We start from the raw sequence: 22,001 nt of genomic DNA on the forward strand, positions 1-22,001 counted from the left end.
TTACCCACCGGCTTGTCCTCAGGGTCTGAGAGGGTCCCGCTATCCAAGTCCAAGGTTACTTTGCAGACACTGGCTGCCTTCTGCCCTTTCATAGCTGCCAGCTGGTCCACTGCGGGAAAGGCTCAGCATGGTATCGTTAAGTTCAAGCTTAACATGTGAGACATTCTGCAGTCAGATCAGCCCTGACAGCGAGTTGACTCACATTCCGCCGCTCAATGACAGATTGTCGGCAACCTGTGGCCAGAGGCCCTCTCCTTCGGCTCATGCTTCAGTTGCTGCTGTTACCCGCTGCAGAGCATGCCAGAGTCTCGGCAGCGAGGGTGCCTCGTCCTTCCTTCTTGGGATTTGGTGGTCTGGGTGCCTGTCCCCTCGCCTGTCCCCCAGGTGCTCGTCCTGACCCCCTATCTTCCATGCTCTTCTCCCCCTTCCTCCCGCTCCCTGCATGGGCCGCTGAGCAGCAAAACAGGGCTGGCCCCTGGCCACTTGCTTCAGTCTATCCCCGTGGCTAGTGCAGACTGAGCTCCTACTCCGCACTGTCAGGCAGGACCCTCTGAGTCCTCACGCTGACCTGGGGCCCGGCGTCCACCTTCCCCATGTCTCAGATGCCGATCACAGGAAGAGCAGTCAGAGAACAGCAGTGACTTGGCGCTCGGCAGAGCTCGAAGCGTTTCTCGGAGGAGCGACTCCTCACCTCGCAGCAGCCCTTGGGAAGTGATGGAGCCGGTGTTCCAACCCGGGGTTCTGGACCCTGAGGTCCTGTCCCTAGCATGTGGACTCGGGTGGTCGGGCGCCGCTGGCGGCTCCGCTCTGCCGCTGGCCTGCAGCCTATGGGCCGGCCTCCTGGCTGGGTGACAGGGTCTGCTGAGCACGACTCCATGCTACGGCCGCTCTTCCTCGGGTGGAAGAGGTCTGTCGTTTGTCGCTCTTAGAAATGTGCTTCTCTCTGCTCAGGTAACATCCTGGGCGTCATTCGAGACCACAGGAAGCTGGTGAACACGTTCCGCCTGATGAGAAGAGCGGGCTACATCAATGAGTTTGTGTCCATCTCAACAAACCTCACAGACCGGTGCGTCTACATCTCCTCTGACGGAGGAAGGCTGTGCAGGTATGAGTGGCTGAGAAGAGTTTTAATGTTTGCTTCTGACAGAAATGTGCTTGTTTCTGTCTTTGAACCCACTTTCACCTCTTGCCCTGTTGAGGGGAGTTGAATCCAGTTCGCGGACACCTTGTGCGTGTGCATCTGGGAGCTGAGGATGCGAAGATGAACGGAGTCAGTCTCAGCCCTCAGACAGCTCAGCCCACGGGCAGAGGCAGAACGGTGGCTAGTAGCACCCGCCGTGCTAGGAAGGGTGCTTGCTGCCGTTATCTATGATGTCAGTAGGTACACCGTGTGTGATGCTTGAACGCCACTCGGCCGTGTAAGGGTGGGTCACCTTTTCATCTAGCACACGTGGAACGAGACCTGAACAGCCTACCCAAAGCTAGATGGTGGCGGGGTCTGTTCTTTACCTGACGGCCCTTATAGTTCGTCTGGCTCCAGCAGTCGTGATTTTCCCCACTGGATTCTTCTGCTGTGAGCCGAGCCTTAAAGGATGTGTGGGATCGTGTTCCCTGGACAAGGGAGGAGAGGAGAGAGGCTGGGGAACGGCAAGGATAAAAACACGGAGGCACGAGCGAGTCGCATTAGACCCAGCGCTTAGGTGCCGTCTCGCCATTCAGCACATGGTAAGGGCTTACTGTGCGCAGGTGCTGGCCAAAAGGTTGGGGCACAGAGTTGAGTGTAACAGGATGTCTGGTCTTGGGGGACATCCAGGGACATCAGCTAAGGATGGTATCTTGTTTTGTAAGTCTCTGTGGGGTTTTTTGTAGTTTTTTGTGGACCTCAGGTAGGGCGAGGGCCCAAGTGAGAAGCTTGCAGTGGTGGGAGTGGTGGGAAGAGCTGGGGCGTGGAGGTCTGTGAGAGGCGAGAGAGCACTGTCCTTGTCTGCCCAGCATCCAGCTTCTCCTGCCAGTGACCCTCCTCACTTGCCTTTGGGAACTGCCCCTCCCCATTGGCAGTCTTATGAGAACAGTCAGGTTCCCTCTCCTGCTCAGCCAGAGGTCAGACACATGACCCTAGCTCGGCCAGTCACACTCTCTCCTCAGAGAATTTGAATCCCCAACAGAATGACTCAAGGAAGAAGTGGTGGGAGCTGATTCATGCTGACAGCGACACATGCAGGACACTGCCAGTTACCCTCCCCTTCTGGATCCTTGGGATCCTTTTCTTTGTGAGGCTGGGCATTTTACCTTTTTCTTGTCCCCCATTCTTCTCCTTGTAATAAATTCCTACACTTTCAGTAAATTCTTTCAAAAATTTAAAAAAAGTTTTTATTAGTAAATTCTGTTTTTGCTTCAATTAGCCAGAATTGGTTTCTGTTCTTTGCAACCGAAGAACCCTAGGTGATGACGTACCTCTGAGTCCTGACTACCCCTCGCTGACTTGGGTGGCTCTGACTTTAGTACTTTCCTCGGCTGAAAGATGTAAACGATCATGATACCTCCCTAGGGTTGTCCTGAGAACTAACTGATAGAAGGTGTGGCGAGTGCCTTGTGGGTTCCGGGCACATGTTAGCTGCTTATGTACCGCTGTTAACATAGTCAGGGCGGGGAAAACAGTAACATTTTCGTAGGTTACTCTTTTGGGGGATTTTTCTCTTTCATTACATTCAGTATATTATGCAATAGAATGAAAGAAAGGATTTATATTTCAGAAGTCACCTTACAATGGCCGGACAGAGGTCTGGCAGGACGAACAGGTAGTTTATTGAGTAAGTAGCCGGGCCGTGAGGTAGCTGAGTGTGTCCACTCCCGTCTCCTGCGTCTGTCCTTGTCCTCACTTGTGAGTCTCTTGGCCCGAATGCCCTGTGGCCCTTGAATGAGGTAGCAGTGCTCTCTGCCTCCCTCCCCAGAAAAAGCCAGGATTTCGAGGTAATGTTGATTTCCATGAAAAGTTGACTCAGTTCATTTCTCGGCAACTTGTGTTCCCCTTTTGTAATTGTGCAGCTCTTCTTCTTAACTGTTTAAAAGTGCTCATTAGTCCTCGAATAGTTATTTGGACTTTAGGGTAGAGCGCACAAGGGTCTGGTGGTTGCTCGCTCCTCTCTCTGAGAGCTGCTTATCCAAATAGCAACAGCCCTTGACGTTTCAGGGCCGCATGCCATCCTTTGTGTCCGTGTTTCCTGGTGGTGGCGAGGCCCTCAGCAGCGGATCACCGCTGACAGTTACAGGTTAATCTACCAGAGTGCGGAGACCAAACGCTCTCTCTACCTCACACCCATTAGCTCACTCAAAATCACAACGTAAAAAGGCTTTATTCTCTGTAAATGTGTAGCTTTAGGTAACCTGCCAGTGTAGCCTAGTGATATCTGTCCAGAAAGAAGCCCGTCTGGACAGCGGCTGTCCATCAGACCCTGTCTCCTCAGGGAGACATTGTTCTCCTCAGGGACAGTTCCCTGTCTGCTGGCTTCCTGGGCTGTAGACCACATATTCCTGTGTGGCATCCTGTGAAATGCCTCTGGTGTGATGTGTTTACACCGTCCATGTAAAAAAATAAGACAGTAAAGATTTTGTTTCTAGATCTTACTGAGGATCATTTTGTGTGGCCTTTCCATTTAAAACCAGGTATTTCCTAAGATGCTTGGAAGAAGTGCGTGCATTTGTGTGCATGTGTGTACATACATGCGTGCTCTGGCCTGTGCACGTCTGTGAACGTGTATGTGAGGGAGAACAGACAGGCCTTTACACGCTCATATATGCAGAGAACCCCTCAGGTCCAGGAATTGGTTTGATCATGTCCCACTTTCCCTCATTTCACTATAGTCAATGTACTTGCTGATTTAATTCTTGTTTTGAATGCTGTGAATTTGTTATTTATTTATTTATTTTTTTCATTTCAGACCCTACATAATTGTTAAGAAACAGAAGCCTGCCGTCACAAATAAGCATATGGAAGAGCTGGCTCAGGGGTACAGGTAAATGGTGGAAAGCAAAACCTCTCAGACTCCTTCATAGTCATAGATATGATTTAAGCAGCAATGGCATTATTTGATCTGAGCTTTTAAGAAAGTATATTTTCATTTTTAGTACCTTAATTCCTCCCTACTCAATGCATCAGCCTATTAAAACCTATTCTTCTCTATGTGAACTTGCCTAGACTTACCAGTTTGTATCATGAGGATCAGAGTGTTGTTGTAAATTAGCACACTGTGAAGGAACAGAGGGATATGTTAATGTGGATGCTGGGGGTCTCATCGTAGGGGCTCTTAAAAGTCATAGCAGACATTTTCAGAAGTGGGGACCAGATTAGGGCACCTGGCTGGCTCAGTCGGTTAAGCATCCGGCTCTTGATTTCAGCTCAGGTCATGATCTCAGGATCGCACTGGGCTCTGTCCTGGGCATGGAGCCTGCTTAAGTTTCTCTCTCCCGGGGCACGTGGGTAGCTCAGTGGGTTAAACCCCTGCCTTTAGCTCAGGTCATGATCTCAGAGTCCTGGGATTGAGCCCCTCATTGGGCTCTCTGCTCAGCAGGGAGCCTGCTTTCCCCTCTCTCTTTGCCTGCCTCTCTGCCTACTTGTGATCTCTGTCAAATAAGTAAATTACATCTTTAAAAAAAAAAAAAAAAAAGATTCTCTCTCCCTCTGCCCCTCCCTACTCCAGCCCTGCTGGTGTGCTCGCACTCTAGCTCTCTCTTCAAAGAAAGTGGGAGTGGGGGCAACCAGATTGACAAATATCATAGATGTTTTATTTCAATAATTTGTGATCATTCTGTGATCCAAGAATAATATGTTTCAAGCATCCCAATATATTGATACTTTCTGGGAGAGAAAGGTGCTTTGGGTGTACATGAAAGCCAGTAGCCTCCTCCATTACCACATGTAAAACATTGCAGTGAAATGCTTATTAGTAATGTACATTTCACCAACATTTTCCTAGGAATTTTGAAGATTTCTTGCATGAAAGTCTAGTTGAATATTTAGATGTCAATGAAGAAAATGACTGTAACATCGCACTCTATGAACATACAATTAATAAGTAAGTAGGATCCATAATAACCATAATTAAAACCTGTTCTGATTCTAGAAATCACCTTTTCATTTCATCTCTTCTGTTATGTTGCCTCTTGGTAGGAATTGTTAGAAGTATACTGTCCTGTAATAAAGCATAACCCATCATTTATCCCAATGTAGGGTTATCACAAAGTTGCCAACAATCCTTAGACTTAATAACCTTTTCTATTCATGTTACACTTAGTGTGTATTTTTTAAAAGGAATTGAATTGCTTCTCTGATTCTGATGTTTGGTTATTGTCAAAACTGAACGAATGGATCAGACTACGTAAGGATGTATTTCTGTCTTCTAGAGAGGACGTCTAATTCTTGTTGATACAGGAATTCCTTATATTCTATGTTATAAGGATGTCTTTGAACTTACATGCAATATAAAAAACGATGATATGCTCACAGTGTTTCAAAAAGAGTGTTTCAAGAGTGTTTCACAGTGTTTCAAGTAATAGTATTTTTAGAAGCATCTGTTCTATTTGGAATACATTAGAGGATGTTTCTATATCTTTCTGTCCGATGCATGTAACTGGTGGTACTGGTTACCTGAAACTGGAATTTTTGCACTTCTATTGTGAAATAGAAGTGCAATTAGGGAGCTTCATACTACCATCTGATAACTATTTAAGTCTTCAGTCGAGAAAGTACTTTTCTGTTTCCTATACCAGATGCTTCATTGTTGTCTTATTAAAATTTAGTAAACAATGCTTTTCAGTCATAATCTTTTTCCTTAAAGGTAGGACTATCTCATTTGAAAACAAAAGGAGGGGTAGGACTCTCTCAAAGTGCTATTTTTATACTCCCATTTGAAGATTGAGTGACTACAAAGACTTCTTAGGCAGTAACCCTCCAAAGAGTAGCCCGTCCTTCCTGTTTCTCAGACAGAAACCTGTTTCGGCCTTGACGCCTCTCCTCCTCTACACCCACAGCTGATCCCGTAGCCTGTGGTGTCGCCCCTCAGTGTACCCCCGGGTCTAATCTCTTTCCTCCACCTCCACCTCCACCTCCCACCCTCGTCCAAGCCACTGCCATGGCTTACCTGGGGACTTGAAAAAGACTCCTGTCTCTTTTGCCCTTGTTCCCTTACAGTCTGTTCTTCGTAGGTTCAAGTGGTCTTTGCCCTTCTCTTCTCAAAGCCCCAGTGGCTTTCCCCCTCCCTTGGAAGTTCTTACAGAGGCTTCAAGGTCCTCCACGATCAACCCACCCCTCCTGGGGTCTGCAGCATATTCGTCCTTGCCTCCCTCACTCTCTGTAACCACACTGGCCTCTTCCTCACACCTCAGGCATCCTTCTACCCCAGTACCTTTTCACTGGCTCTTCCCTCGCCTGGGACACTCACCTCCATCATCACCCACTCCCTCACCTCCTCCAGGTCTTTCTCAGTGCCTTTTCCTGACGACCCCATTTAGAATGGATACCCCTCCTCTGTGCACCCCTCTTCACTGCTTTATTTTTCTAGGGCTTATTACCTTACAATAAGATCAATAAAATGCATTTTATTGATTTATCTGTGTATTATTTCTCTGTCCACTAGAAACTTCACAAAAGGCAAGGATTTTTCTCTGTCTTGTTCACTGTTACACAGGAATGCAGCCGTTAGTATCAGGAGCACCCAATCACCAAGCCGACCCATGTATCAGACTCATTTTATTTTAAAAATAGAAAAAATTTGGTATTCTGTAATTCATACTTGTGACTCTTTTTCAATTGTAGACCTGCCTGAAGTAAAAAGAATGAATCCCCTTCCTTCCCCATCTCACCAAACTCTAGCCTCCAGACATAATCAGTACCAGTGGTTTAACATATACTCTTTTAAGGGTTTTTCTAAGTAAATACAAACATACATACATGGTCTCAAGGCAACATATTTTAATTATCTTCATTTTTAAACTTAGCATCATTGTCAACTTTATCATTCTAGATACATTTCTATATTAGTGTATGTTTGTATGTTTATATAAATACATTAATTTCTTTATATTACATTGTCTGACTACATGTAGTTTATTTAATCTGTTGATGAATATTTAGGGTGTTTTCCAATTTTTCCGCTGTTGCAAACAACAGGTTACTGAGTCTTCATTTGAGCTAAACTTAAGGCTCTTATACATATTGACTAGAAAGTCTTCTATTTCCTGTTCAGGACAGAAGATTATGGTGGTTATAATTTTGAATAATAGTATCCCTTTTTGTTTCATAAAAATCAAAATCCAAAGCATTTGGACTTTGAAGAATTGTTAGATAACGTATGATCTTACATATGTATATTTTGGTACAAAAAAATAAGAAACTTTGGTCTGTACCTTTCTTCATTTTCAGCTTGTTTCAATCTATACATCTGAAAAAGTAGTTTTTATTTACATGGGGAAATTGGCCCATATTGTGAAATTGGTCAGTATGTAAACAAAACAGTACATTTAAGACTCTGTTTTACTCTAGGACATAAAATGTCACTATAAGCTGTTTCTCTTTTCCAAAAAAAAAAAAAAAAAAAAAAACCAAGAAAGCAAAACCTAGGCTTCTTTCCCTCTCTGCTGACAAAGGCGTAATGTGTCTGAGAGAGTTGGGGTTCTACTAGGTCATAAGGTCAAAATTATGTTCTTCAAACCAAGAGCTGCATGGAAAGCATCCTCTGTAACCAAACGAGGGGCATAATTCATACATGTACTAAAGAAAAAGAAAAAAACCCAGTGGATAAGTGGGAGGTCTTTTGCCATGTGTATTGCAACTGATTTTTCCCAGTGAGTTGGGTTATCTTGGAAATCACTTGTCTTCACAGGTACTGTAAACCTTTGAAGTTACCGAAGTTATGCTTCACAGGTACTTGAGGAAGGAATAGAGGGTCACTAGAGTCCACAGACCCTGCGTGTAATCTGTAATGTCTGTTACTTCCAGAAACAATCTGGCTGCCCTTTTCCTTTAAAATACCTGAGTTGCTGTATCAGCCAAAATGGGGATTTTCACAAAAATATATTACAAAGCAGCCAGATTATGACACCTACTAGATGAAGTCTTACTTTATATCCAATTCCTACAGCTAAGCTCTTCAAGAAAAATACCATGTAAGCCCATATATATTTAAGTTTCCCAGTAGCCTCCTGAAAAAAGAAGAAAAGAACCAAGTGAAGTTAATCTTAATAATTTTATTTAACCCACTTTATCTAAAATATTACCATGTTAACATGCAAGCAATATAAAAATATTGAGATTATTTTTTCCTATAAGACTTGAAAACACATCTCAGTTTGAGGGCTAAATGTTCATTGGAAATACCTGATCTGATCATTACATTTCCAGTTGGTGAAGTTAATCTTAATAATTTTATTTAACCCACTTTATCTAAAATATTACCATGTTAACATGCAAGCAATATAAAAATATTGAGATTATTTTTTCCTATAAGACTTGAAAACACATCTCAGTTTGAGGGCTAAATGTTCATTGGAAATACCTGATCTGATCATTACATTTCCAGTTGAAAGGATCGATTCACAAGTGAAAGTTGTTACAAACATGAAGGTTTTGACTAACTGAACTGAGTTACTTAAATTTGAGTTTTAAAATGTAAAGTAAGGGACGCCTGGGTGGCTCAGTTGGTTAAGCAGCTGCCTTCGGCTCAGGTCATGATCCCAGCGTCCTGGGATCGAGTCCCACATCGGGCTCCTTGCTCGGCAGGGAGCCTGCTTCTCCCTCTGTCTCTGCCTGCCATTCTGTCTGCTTGTGCTCGCTCTCTCCCTCTCTCTCTCTCTGACAAATAAATAAAATCTAAAAAAAAAAAAAAATAAAATAAAATAAAATGTAAAGTAATTAGAATTAAGTCAAATTAAACCTCCTCCAAGTTCCTCAAGCATGCTAATCTAAGTGAAAAGTGCTGAACAGCCACATTTAGATAGTGGTTATGGTATGGGTCCCCTTAGGTCTAAGGTAACTATTCTTTTTTTTTTTTTTTTAATTTTTTATTATTTTTTAGTAAGGTAACTATTCTTAAATGGGATATATTCTTCTCTAAAATGGTGAAGCAACTTTGTCATTGATACAGGTTGGAAAAGTGAGAAAAAAATCAGCCCACTCATCCATGTGGATATTTTTTCGGTATTGCATTTGGATATTACCCAGTAATTTCTTTATGAGTATTATTTATTGTAATGTTATAATGTTTTAATTTTTTTTTAACCTGGGCATTCTGTACTCTCTCTCTTCTTTTGTATTTCTATAAGTAATAAGCTTCTATTACTGAAGAAAATAATTTGTTTTACTGCATTTTATTTAAGTAGGTTTTTTAATCAGTTTTACTGTCATCCAATTTTATTGTTCTTGAAATTTTATATAAATTACATATAAATTTTTATACATAGCTATATAAATTTACACATTTTATGTAGGTCCTTTGGGGACCTTGGTGGCAATATTTTTTTATGACCTTTCAGAGATTTATTCTAGTCCCTGGTGTCTGAGATGTCTGATTCTTAATTAACTTGACAGAGATACCACCCACTTGGAGATTGAGCCCTTCACTCTGCTTGGTGTCTGTGCTGGCCTCATCCCGTACCCTCATCATAACCAGTCCCCAAGAAACACGTATCAGTGTGCCATGGGGAAACAAGCAATGGGTAAGATTTCCTTCTTGAACTTGGTTGTAAATACTTGGATAAAAGACTTGAGCCTTATTCTTACTTCACTAGTACTAAATGCTTGGCGAAGTCAGGCGGTACTGGTTCCTGTTTGTTTCTAACCTGAGGGCTTGCAGGTGCCCCGGGTCTACAGCCTCTGCAAGAATAGAGAAGACCTCTCTGTACTTACTTCTTTGGTCAAACGAGAGGATATGTAATAAATGTCACAGAATGATGAGAGGGTAAATAGAGAAAAGCTCTGTAAAGTGTAAGATGTGAACCAAGAGGAACAGGAGAAAGAGCAGAAGAATACAAGTTTGAGGAAAGAGTGGGAAAGGGAATAGGGCCGCCGGTGCACAGTGTGTATTAGAAGGTGTTCGGGACGGTTGGATGACAGTTGTTGAACACATCACGTCCTTGCGGTTGCTCCTGTAGCTTCTGAAACATGACACCGGTTTCCGAATTCCTTTTCCTTTCTTCCTTCTCTTTTCTGTTATCCATCACCAGCACTTGTTGAGCATCACGGATAGACCAGACGGTGAGGCTGGCCCCTGAAAATGGAGGGAGGAGAAAGAGCCCTGTCCTCAAGGAGCTCACAGTCTAATGGGGCAGCCCAACAAGTACAGCTGGAATTGAATGTGTTTGATAAATGCTGTCGTGGACCGACAGCTAGAACCTTAGGGAAGGAGAGTAGAAGGGGCACTTGGGGTTAGAGAGTAGGTTGCTTCTGAAGAATAGAACTGAACTGAGTCTTGAAAGACCCCGAGTGTTTTTCACAGGCGTGGAAACAGAAACAAGCATTGCACGGGGATCTTGGTGCTTTGGTCTGGCTGTCGAACATGATGTGGGAATAGTGTGATCTGGAGAGTTGCAATAGATTAGGGAGTTTGGGTTTTATTTTGAAGATGGTCCAGCCCCCCCCCCAATTTTTTTTTGCTTATAAACTTTTCTTGAAATGTTTTAAAAAATCATTTAAGTCCCAGTAAGTTTAATTTATTTCCATACATATATCTATGACATCAATATGACTTGTCAGTCCTGGTTTAAAGTACGCTACAGGGAGCTTCATGAAGAAACTGAAAGGTTTTTGCACTGCCTTTGGGTAGCATCCAGAATGCATTTAGCATCTCAGTTACCAGCAATCAGCTGCAATGGACCATAGCTTGACAATTAAGGAATCCTACATCTCATCCCGGAATAAAGACTGTGTATTTCTTTCTGAGTCTTTGTATTGCCCTTTTGGTTGGCAAAACATGTTGTCCTGCAACCATTTACCTGAATGATGTAATGCCTGGACGGTTCAGAATAATTCCCAGTGGGAAAATCTAAACAGCGGCTCATCAGTTTCGCCTTTCCCATTCATCTTCAGCCGCAGTGCAGGCTGATTTCCCGCGTGTGCTTGTGACTTGCTAACAAGTTGAAATATACAGTACTGAACCCTGTGTGTCATGAAAGGACTATCACTTCTATTGGGTTTACCAAACCATTTTGTTTCATGATGTGAATCCTGGCTGAAACAATATACCTTTTGTGTAGAACCTTCAGCAGAATTAACGGAAGACTAATCACTCTGTCGCTAATGCCACTCTTTGGTCATGTTTGAAGATTAAAACAGAAGGAGCTATGAATCTGTCTCTACTTGGTGAATCTTTTTTTTTTTTTTAAGTAAAGAAGTGACTTGAAGGAAAGAAATATTTTTATTTTTGTAACTCCTCTCCTTACAGGGAAAAAAAAAAAAAGCGCCTTTATTTTGTGGCCATGAGTATCTGAAACGTTTGGTTAGTTACCACACACAGTTAAGCAGGATCAGTGTGTACAGAAAGCCAATTCAGTGTCTGTAGAGTTCTTTTGTAGTTTTCTGTGTGGAGGTTTTTTTTCTCGTTTTGTTTTGAGTGTCATTTGCAATTCATTGTCTGTGTTTTCTGAGGTTGGTGTATTCAGCTGCTCTGACCCTGGGTCCTGCACATTTAGCTCCTTGGATACAATCCTCTGACGTTCCTGCTGACGCTAGGAAGACAAAAGCCACTGAATATCTTAAGTAATTAAAAAAAAAGGCTTTGTTACTGTTTGTTATGATAAAACACCTGACTGGAAAGAAAAGCATCGAGATAAAAGTACATTCAAAGTTGGCACATTACATGACCACATTTCTCTTTGGACACTCATATAGCTAAGTACTCAGCGAGGGCGGTATGAAAAGTCACAAAAGGAACAAGGCCTGCAGAGGGAGAAAACCGCACAGCAGAAACCCAGGTCTGTAAAGCAGACCTAGCACTTTGAGTTGGACTTCTCTGAGTCATTTTAATTCTGCGCAGTCTTGGCAGCTGGTAACTAGAAGGCACGCTATCCCATTTTAAGCATGAGCCATTGCCGAAGACGGTGTGCATCAGAGATTCTCTGTGAATGGTCTGAAGTCATATTTTAGTTGCTGTTCATCCATTAGTCTGTGTGGCAAGTGAAAGTAGCCCGGAATTAAATCACTACACATTCTTGCCAGCCTGGAAGATTTGCTACCTCCTTTTCACTACCCAGTGGCCCCCCCACCTCCCCACCCCCGTCAAGAGTGAAGAAATGAGAGAAAGTCCTTTTCCTGTCACTAGAAAGGAGACCAAGGCAAGCCCAAAGCTCAGAGACTGAAAGCCTCAGCTTTCATAAGAAAGAGCACATTGTAGTCAACATGAAACATCAGCAGAGGTGTTTCTTAAATCTAAGATTCTTTAAGTTATTAATAAAGTGCAGGTTTCCATGTTCTGTTTTAACTGTCTACTGAGGAACACCTAACCTTCCGTGATACAGCTCTGTGGTGACTAGGTTCAGAGCAAGAAACCAGGTAGACGCGGATGGAAATGGCGAGGTCTCCGGGTCACTCAGCACAGCAAGTAAAAAGCTGTGTGTTGGAGCTGCATTGTATGGACTCCCTGGCACCAGACGCCAAGTCCGCATGAGTCACGCTTTCATATCCTGTCCATTTTATTAGTTGGCAATCCTCTAGTGGAATACTTTCTCCTGGTTAAAAGGATCTTTCAGTCGCTATCAGCTCAGTTAATGAATATGCATCACATACCTCCCCTAGCCACAGGCTCTTCCCAACCCTCTTTTACCCCCAAATTGCTGAGACTTTTTTTTTTAAGCTCAGGAACTAATGCAGCTTCTGTGTTTGTTTTTGTTTTTGTTTTCAATAGATTTTGTTCCAAAGCAGATAGTTCCTTCTCTTATGTTCCCCAATTTATACTAGGAAGAAATGTCCTAGAAATAACCTAGATTTTGCGATCCTAAAAACACATAATATGCAAAGATCCTCATAAAATTTTGTTTCACTCTATATCTCCTTCTCCTGTTTCATTCAACTTTCTGTTTGAATTTTTTTTTTTTTTTTTTTTTTTTAGAAAATTTATTCTTTATCCGTTTGGTGAATACAAGGTGAAAAAAATGTGTTGGCCAAATTATCTCTAGCAGTTACATTTTTTAGAATTTCACTGTTGGTTCAAAAAAAAAAATTGAAATCATTGTAGCTACTTCAGATATAAGATGATACGATATTTCCTGAGACTAGAAAGTTAAATAATGAATACTTAATGGAGATAAAGTTGCAGTGTAGTTTAGTACGTAAAGTTAGAATGGGAGGCAGAACGGGTGATAGTGTAGGGCCCAGGGGTGTGTGTTTGTCATTCGTAGTATTGTTGGTGAATGTTGCCCCTTACTGACCACTGAAATGACTTAGACACATTTCTTTTAATTAATCCTAATAACCCTGTCAGACAGAATACGGACCTTTTTTGTTTCTGACAAGGAGAGGGAACCCCACTTTGGTTGAGTAACTTAGAAAAGGTTACATTCTGTCTTCTGGGCAAGACATAATGTAGCTATCTGTAATACTTAACACAATTCTTCTCAGTTGAAACTAACTTCTTACCTCACTTTTTCCCCTTCACGGTGGGTCCTGACCTCCTCAGCATCAGTGAGGATGTGGAGCAGCTAAAAATCGCACGCCTTCCCTGCTAGCCTGTAGAATATAAGCACTGCGAGGACAGGACTAGGTCTGTGTTATTTATTGTGTCCTTGGTGCGGAGCAGGATGCCAGCTCAGTAGGCTTAGCACATTAAAGTTAAGAAATCTGGTGCATGTTTTTGAAAAGAACTAAGTTGGAAAGCTTATACAACTTGACTTTAAGATTTGCTGGAAAGCCACGGTAATGAAGACACTGTGATACTGACATAATGGTGGATGTATAGATCAGTGGAACAGAATCAGGAATCCAGAAACAGACCCACATGTCTTTGGGCATTAGATTTTCAGTGAATATCAGACAATTCCAGGGGAAAGGATAATCTTATCAACAAAATAACATGTATGTATGTGTATCTGTATAGAAATAAATGATCACCAACTCCTCCCTCATAACTATACAGAAAATGAACATGAAAAATGGATCATAGCTCAGAATGTAAAAGCTAAATCCATAAAATGTGTAGAAAGAAACATAGGCAAAAAGTCTCCATGACCTTGAACAACCTAAGTGAGATTTCTTAGAACTCAAAAAGCGCAGGCTGTGAAAAAGAAAAAAACATTAGTAATTCAGACTCTCAAAATTAAACTTTTACGCTTTGAAAGACACTGTTAAGAATATGAAAGACATCAAATCCAAAGAATGGGAGCAGGTATTTGCAGTATATACATCTGATAAAGGATCTATGCCCGCTACATGTAAGAACTCTTCAGTGGTGAGACTACTCGGTTTAAAGATGGCAAAAATGAAAATCAGGCGCTTCACAGAGAGTAATAGGAATGACGCGTAAGCTCATGAAACTCTGTTCGATGTTATTAGTCGTCAGGTAGATGTAAATTAAAACTGAGACCCCCACCACCTGCTCATTAGAACAACTGAATTGGAAAAGACGGGCACACCAAGTGTCCAGAGTGGAGCAGCTACAAAGCGCATACGCTGCTGGTACAAATGTAAACGGTGAATACTTCCGAAAATTCTCAAGCAGTTTTTTAGGTTAACCATACCCTTACCAAACCACTCAGAAGTTCCACTCCTGTGTATTTGCCCAAAGGAAGTGGACACACAAAGTCTTACGTGTGAATGTTCATGGCAGCTTTATGCACAAGTGCCCCAAACGAAACAGTTCACATATCTGGCAGCAGCTGAACGGGTGAACAAACCGTAGAGACACACAGTGCAGTAGTTCTCGACGGCGGCAGAGAGTGGACTGTGATACAGCCACCTGGGCGGGTCTCAGGATCCTTACGCCAAGTTGAAAAAACCCTCATGGGAGTTCATACTGCAGGATTCCATTTATATAAAATTATAGAATATGCAAACTGTAATGATAAACAGAGCTGTGGTTGCCCCGGGGTCAGGAACAGAGGGTGGGATCTTTTGGGGGTGTCGGAAGTGTTCTGGATCTTGATTGTGGTGGTGGTTTTACAAAGGCATGAATCTGTCAGAACTCATCAGTTTTGTACAGTTCAAATGGCTAAAGTTTATTGTATTTAATAATGTTATTACATTTTCAAAAATTGGGCAAAGGGAGACAGAAAAAAATAGTTAAATGCATAAAACTTCATTGTTTTTCAGTATACATTTCTTAAGCTATTCAGTCTCAGCTGTACGTATGTTTACTAACCTTTTTTCATCCCATCTTAAAATAATTGTAACCTACAGGGACACGCCTTACAGTGCCATCCTGTGGCTTCTTAAGAAAGTTATGAATAAGAAAATAGGATTTTATAAGAAGGATCATGTCCTGGGTAGTAAGGAAATGAGTCTATAGGTATAGCCCCGAAGACTGAAGTTACAGCAACATTGGACAGTGGAGGGAGAACCCTGCCTACAGATACTCTCATCGTGTTGATTTATTACGTACATGCAATGCCCGTTTTAATAAAGGAAGCTGAAAATAGTAAGAGGCATCCTAGTTTGGGCACGTGCTTCACCCAGACTAGTCTTTTAATGTCCGCATGACATTTTCTCAAAAAAAGATCGCTTATTAGCAAAATAGTCATTCAGGATTTTTACAAAAATGTGGGGTGCGATGGCATTTTGAGGTTTTAGAATAGAGAAGTCATAGCTTATAATCTTGTTTCCACCAACATGCCTGTCAGTACAGCTAAACACGTATATCCATGTGTGTACCCCTGCGAGTTCTTTAAAAAGTCTTTGAAGAAAATTTCTGATGAGATCATAAGCACCAAACATTTGCTAAACCATTTTGCTGTGCATCCATTCAGTTGTGATGCCTGAGAATTGCGTTCTGGGTCCGGTAGCACAGTTTCCAGCGGGAGCCAGTCTCTCTGGCCATTGTTGGGAGGCGCAGCCGTGAACGCTTCCCTGCTGCATAATCACGCCTGTCTCAGGTTTCAGAAGCCGTGTTTGGCAGCCTGGTGGGACATTGCCTGAAACCTCAGCTCAAGCTGGGTGAAGTGTACAATTGGAGCTGAAATCTTGACATAAATTTTAAGTGATTTCATGTAAAAGGACAAACTTATTGTTAGTGAACTTTACCATGATCCAGGCAACAGGCATTTTATTTTCTAAAACAGTAAGTGATCTATTACCAGGTGTCTGGCCCAGTTTATTAGTTGGCACTAAAGTAACATAAATTAATGGGCAGTTTATAAGTGTAAACTCAAGAAACAGTTCATGATAAATTTCCCGAGATTTACGTACAAACATACTATCATGAAAAATAGGGGCACCTGGGTGGCTCAGTGGGTTAAAGCCTCTGCTTTCGGTTCGGGTCATGATCCCAGGGTCCTGGGATCGAGCCCCGCATCAGGCTCTCTGCCCCCCCCACCTGCCCCCCACCTGCCTCTCTGCCTACTTGTGATCTCTCTGTCAAATAAATAAATAAATAAATAAATCTTTAAAAAAAAAAAAGTATAATGCGGTTCGGTTTCATTTACTGACATTTATGGAGCAGCTGTAGTGGGCTCCCCACTGTACTAGGTGTTCATATCCTAGAGATTTCATTATTTCTTTCAGTAATAATTGTCAAGGAGTGCCATGTCATTTTTGCTGCCTGAATAGGTTATTTTCATCCCTGAATTGAAATCACCATTGATTTTATGCCACAAATGGGAGAAAAAGGTGCAGGAGACAAATACCAAGTTTTGGTTATCTGTTTCTCTTAGAACTGAATTCCATTAAATGATACTTAGGCTTCTTGGGGTGTGTGGGTGTTGAGGATGTGTCGCCATGGAAGCCTGTGCAAGAGAAAAAGAGACGTAAGGCTACCTTCTTAGCCATTCAAGGGAAAAGAAGAGATACCCGGGAGAAGTTAAAGAGGCAGCGTAGCCCACACGTGGGTTTAGTAGTAGGGCAAATGTGAGTCCCCATTCTAAGATCTCTGAGTAGGAGAGTGTATTGTATTCACAAGACCAGGAGAGTGAAGCCCTTTTTTTGGTGGAAGTCTGTGAACCCTAGTGAACCCCTTTGGGGAAGAGGGAGAAAGGGTAACATTCTGGTTTCACTTCCAAATGATAGTAACAACCTTCCAAGGTCCAGTGAGGTGGAAAGCCTGATTGCTAAGGACCTAAAAGTCTATACCTGATTGAACCAGACCCTGGATTTTCCCCTGAGGACCACTTTATCTCTGGTGTTGGAAACAGAGTAGTGTTTATTCAGTACTTTGTAAATGAAGAGTTAAGTAGATGAGTAAATCCACGCTCCTCTGCTTCCACTTTCCTCCTTTTCCTTCCTTCCTTTCTTGTCTTTCCTTGTCTTCTGTTTTCTTTTTTATTTAGAACTTTTGTAATGGTTGATTTCTTTTTATGGAATGGATCTGTTTGTCCTATTCTGTAATATCGTTGCCTGTCAGCACTGAAGTTGGTTTCTAATTACCTTCCAGAACAGCTTTGGGAATGGGTCTGCAACATAGTAGAACTGAGTGCAGAACTGTTGGCTTCCCTGGTTAATTTCACAACCAGTAGGTTGAAGTTACTTATGTTCTAATACCTTGGGTGTGTTTTTTTCTTCTTCACAGAACTTTTAACATTACTGAGGGAAAAAAAAAAAAATGCTTTTAAATGTCGGTAGGCACTGTGAGAGTCTTGCTTTTGAAATATTTAACCTGAGGTTTTCTTCATGTTAATTAGTGAAAATAATGTGGGATTTTCTTTTCCATCTCTATATTCTTGGCTACCTAATTATTTGACATAATAGAATGTTGCATTTTGCTTTCTCCAATATCCACCAAGGTACCATTGGATACAACCAGCGGAACAGAATCGATACTCTCATGTATCTGCTAGCATACCCACAAAAACCCATGGTTAAAACAAAGACCATTGAGTTGATAGAATTTGAGAAACTTCCAGCCGGACAGAATGCAACAGTTGCCGTGATGAGTTACAGCGGCTATGATATTGAAGACGCCCTGGTTTTAAACAAGGCCTCCTTGGACAGAGGTAAGTGGGTTTTCAGAGCTCTGACACCAGAGGCACTCTGCAGAGTTCAGGCATAAGGACAATCTGTTAAAAATCACCTGGTGTCAAAATGTTAACGTTGGCTTTAAGTGATTTGAATTTTATAACATACAAACAGGAGGCAGCTAGGTTTCGGTGTTGACTTTTTTAATGAATATTATGTAGAGGTAGTTTGTCAAATGAATTACTGAATGTGTTTTTCCTATATTTTACTTTATTGGTAGTTTGAGACAGTTCCTCAACAGAAAACATGCAAGAATTTATTTCCTAGCAGAAATTCTAATAAATGAAAGGCGGTCTTTAAATCTGTCTAGTTATATGTTCAGCAACAAACTGAGAAGGCAGTAGTAGTATTTCTGTGTTAAAGGCAATTTTTGTTAATTCTGTGTTTCAGCCCCACAGTGTTCATACCTTTTTGTTAGCAAAATGCTGAAAGTTAAAAATACAAACACACAAACGCTTAGCATTTATGCAACCCTTTGTCTGCCTTTTGACAGTTTACTTTTGCAAGTCACCACTTCTAGGTTGGTACCCGTCACCTGACCTGAAGTCTGACTTTTCATAATCTGTTTCTCTTTTTCCTCCCTGGCATGCCCACTCTGCCTTCCCCTTCACTCTCTCTAGTTGCTAGGCAGCCATAATAGTACTCCTAGACATGTGTCTTTGGCATTAATGTTGGCTGCACTTAATTTATGCCTCTTTTTTTCCTCCAAATGACAACAGCCATGCTTTAAAACTAGATGTTTTCCTTTCTGATTAACTGGTAACGTTTATGTGGAAATCTGAAGACTTTGTGATATCTGTCAGAAACTCCACAATACAATTTAATGATCTGAGTTTACTGTCGTCAGCCTTTCAGCTATCACCTGTAAATAAAATGTCCATTTACACTTAGAGGAAAACACTTCTTGATTTTAGCCCATTCAGATTCCCACTGCACTCCAGCACGTTGCAGTTAATGGCCATTGTATGGAATTTCAAGATCATGTAACGTTTCCAAAGCAGCTGGCTCTCGGAGCGGAGTTTATTATGGCTGTACACAATTTACTAGGGGCCACACTGACATCTTCATCTACCATCCAGATGTAGAAATCAGTTATTTCATCGCACAGTCACCTTCTTTAAAAATTGCATTAGGGCACCAGGGTTTTATTTAGAAATCTACTTTTTCCTGATCTTCCAAACTCCCGTTCTTAGATTTCTTGTAAGAGTTCTGCCTTAGGGAGGATCGTTAAGTGAAGGATTTTACAACCATGCATTTTATCACCTCAGTAATAGCTGGTGTTTACTCCCAAGACTTTTTCCTATTGCAGTGAGCCTCTGACATGGCTCAGTATATCCTGGGGAGGTTAGAGAAAATCCAGCTTAGAGTAACTGCTTGGCCAGAGGGAGAAAAAGGAAAAAAGAAAGACATGCAGTCACAGAAGCTTGGGAAATGATATTTAGTGCTGAAGAGTTGACACTTCTTCTGGGCAGCTCTGCAAGCAGTGAATCTTCTTGTGGGATTCAGTGCTGGAAGTTTCTGCTCCATGTGAAGGTTTCCTTCTGTTCGTGTTGCTGATCTTTCATAATGTGCATTTAGCTTGTAAGTTGGTCTCAGGACTTTCCCCTCATGCACTAGACACATGTGATCTAAAAATATAATCAGAATAAACTCTGATCTCTTCTGATCAGGGCACAGGCGAATGATTTCTCCCCTTAGAATCATTTGATTGCAGCTGCTTTTCATTTTCTCACCTCTTTGGAGAAAAGTTAATCTTTTGTTTCCTTGTTTGGGACTTCCTCTGAATGTCAGTTAGGAAAAGGAAAACTTCTCAGAGAAGGTTAGCGGAAGTGAGGCACCAGAAGGATGTGTAGGAAGAAGGGTTGTGGTTGACCAGTAGACTTGACATGTTTTAATTCTGCCACCAACTTGCTGAGTGACCTTGGTCACGTCACTTCCCTGGACCTCATTTTGTAGCACTCATAGCTCCTGTAGACAGCGAGGGTAAGCCAGGTGGCCTCCAGGGCCCTTTCTAGTCCCTGTACTCTGTGGCTCTGTGCTCCAAAAGAATCACAGTGACACTCAGACAAGGTCTCTTTCATGCCGACACGTGGTTGTAGAGATGTCAGTGTTTATGTAGGTGGGGGATTGGGGAGGGAAGCCCTGAGCCAGCTCTTGAGATGATTAGATCCCAGATTAGCCAAATGTAGAACATGTTTGGGGGAGTGGGTGTTCACTAACACAAATCTCATTTTCTCCTAGTCCTGTTGGTCATTCTTATCCCTGTTGGGGTTTCATTTTAGGCTTTGGGCGTTGCCTTGTATATAAAAATGCTAAATGTACGTTGAAACGCTATACCAATCAGACCTTTGATAAAGTGATGGGGCCGATGTTGGACGCTGCCACAAGGAAACCCATCTGGCGACACGAAATTTTAGATGCAGATGGTATTTGTTCTCCAGGTAAGGGCCTTTTTAAAAAAACATTTATATTTTTGAAATATGAAAGTTATTCAGCAATATTTCTTAATATTCGGTAAACAGAGAAGAGAAAAGATAACAACTTACAAAACCACTTTCCTAACTCAATCACTGAGGTCATTTTTTTAAAAAGTGTTTTTTGTTTGTTTTTTAAATTGTAGAGAGATAGCATGCAAACATGGGGAGGGACAGAGGGACAGGGAAGGCATCTCAGGCAGACTGCCCACTAAGCGCGGAGCCGGACACAGGCTTGATACCACAACCCTGAGATCATGACCTGAGCTGAAATCAAGAGTCAGGTGCTCAGCCGACTGAGCCGCCCAGGCACCCAGTGTGGTCCTTTTTTTTTTTTTTAATATTTTATTTATTTGACAGAGTTAGAGAGAGAGCATAAGTAAGCAGAGCGTCAGGGAGAGGGGGAGAGAGAGAAGCAGGCTCTCTGCTGAGCAGGGAGCCTGATGTGGGGCTCGATCCCAGGACCCTGGAATCATGACCCGAGCTGAAGGCAGCTGCTTAACCAACTGAGCCACCTGGGCACCCCCAGTGTGGTCCTTTTTGATGAATTTCCCTTCCAGTCTGTTTTTCTCTGCATATATTTCTACATAGTAGTCCTAGTTATGCTTCTCTACTTAAAATTTTGAATCTCAGAAGAGCCACTTTAAGGGGTTGTTTAGAAGAAGGTCATGTCCCTACATTTACACTGGCATGTCATCATTTGTGCATTTAGCTTAGACCAGCTTTCTTAGAATCTTCTTCCCCTAAAATGTGGGACACCATTATAATTACAAACTTGTAATGAACTTTGCTGATGCAGCCCACAGCAGTCGCCCTTGTGAGTCTTACAGGCCAGTGCGGAGACTAGCATTGACCAAAGGGTCATATGTGAACCTATATCCAGTCACAGCCGGGTTAAGGAATCCTGTAAAGAACTAGGAGGGCATTTGATAGCAAGAGGATCTGACCTAGGCAGGAAGCTCGGGGAAGCCTTCCGTAAGGAAGCAGAGCTGAGATCTGGCGGATAAGTGCAGGTAACTAGCAGATAGGGAGAGGAGTGTGTTCTGAGCTGTGCAAGGGCTTGTATAACTATTAAGCTGCAGGGCTCGTTAGTCAAAACTTCCAAAAGGAGGCCACTGGGAGTGTGGCTCCTAGGGAGAGTACAGGGGAGGATGCTAAACGTGGATCTGGAGGGAGAGAGAGGGAGGGGCAGGGCCCAGACACAGGCTTTGCAACCACGCTATTTTCTTTTTCTTCTTTTTTAAAGATTTTATTTATTTATTTGACAGAGAGAGATCGCAGGTAGGCAGAGAGAGAGAGAGGAGGAAGCAGGCTCCCTGCGGAGCAGCCACGCTCACTATTTTCATTATGATCCTAAAACCAATGCTGTGATCTGATGGCATTTT

General features: G+C 42.3%; 1 protein-coding gene across 1 annotated transcript in view; it reads left to right on the forward strand.

Annotated features, from left to right (window-relative positions):
* The window catches only part of POLR3B (RNA polymerase III subunit B), a 104,832-nt gene that overhangs the window by 49,816 nt on the left and 33,015 nt on the right, over nt 1-22,001 (forward strand). The window contains exons 16-21 of the mRNA XM_059186750.1: nt 952-1,105; nt 3,939-4,013; nt 4,974-5,072; nt 9,581-9,708; nt 17,911-18,120; nt 20,425-20,583. Of these exons, the coding sequence (XP_059042733.1) occupies nt 952-1,105; nt 3,939-4,013; nt 4,974-5,072; nt 9,581-9,708; nt 17,911-18,120; nt 20,425-20,583 (825 nt within the window). The remainder of the gene's footprint in view (nt 1-951; nt 1,106-3,938; nt 4,014-4,973; nt 5,073-9,580; nt 9,709-17,910; nt 18,121-20,424; nt 20,584-22,001) is intronic.

Source organism: Mustela lutreola, chromosome 8 (assembly GCF_030435805.1).
Source record: "Mustela lutreola isolate mMusLut2 chromosome 8, mMusLut2.pri, whole genome shotgun sequence".
Lineage (NCBI taxonomy): Eukaryota > Metazoa > Chordata > Mammalia > Carnivora > Mustelidae > Mustela > Mustela lutreola.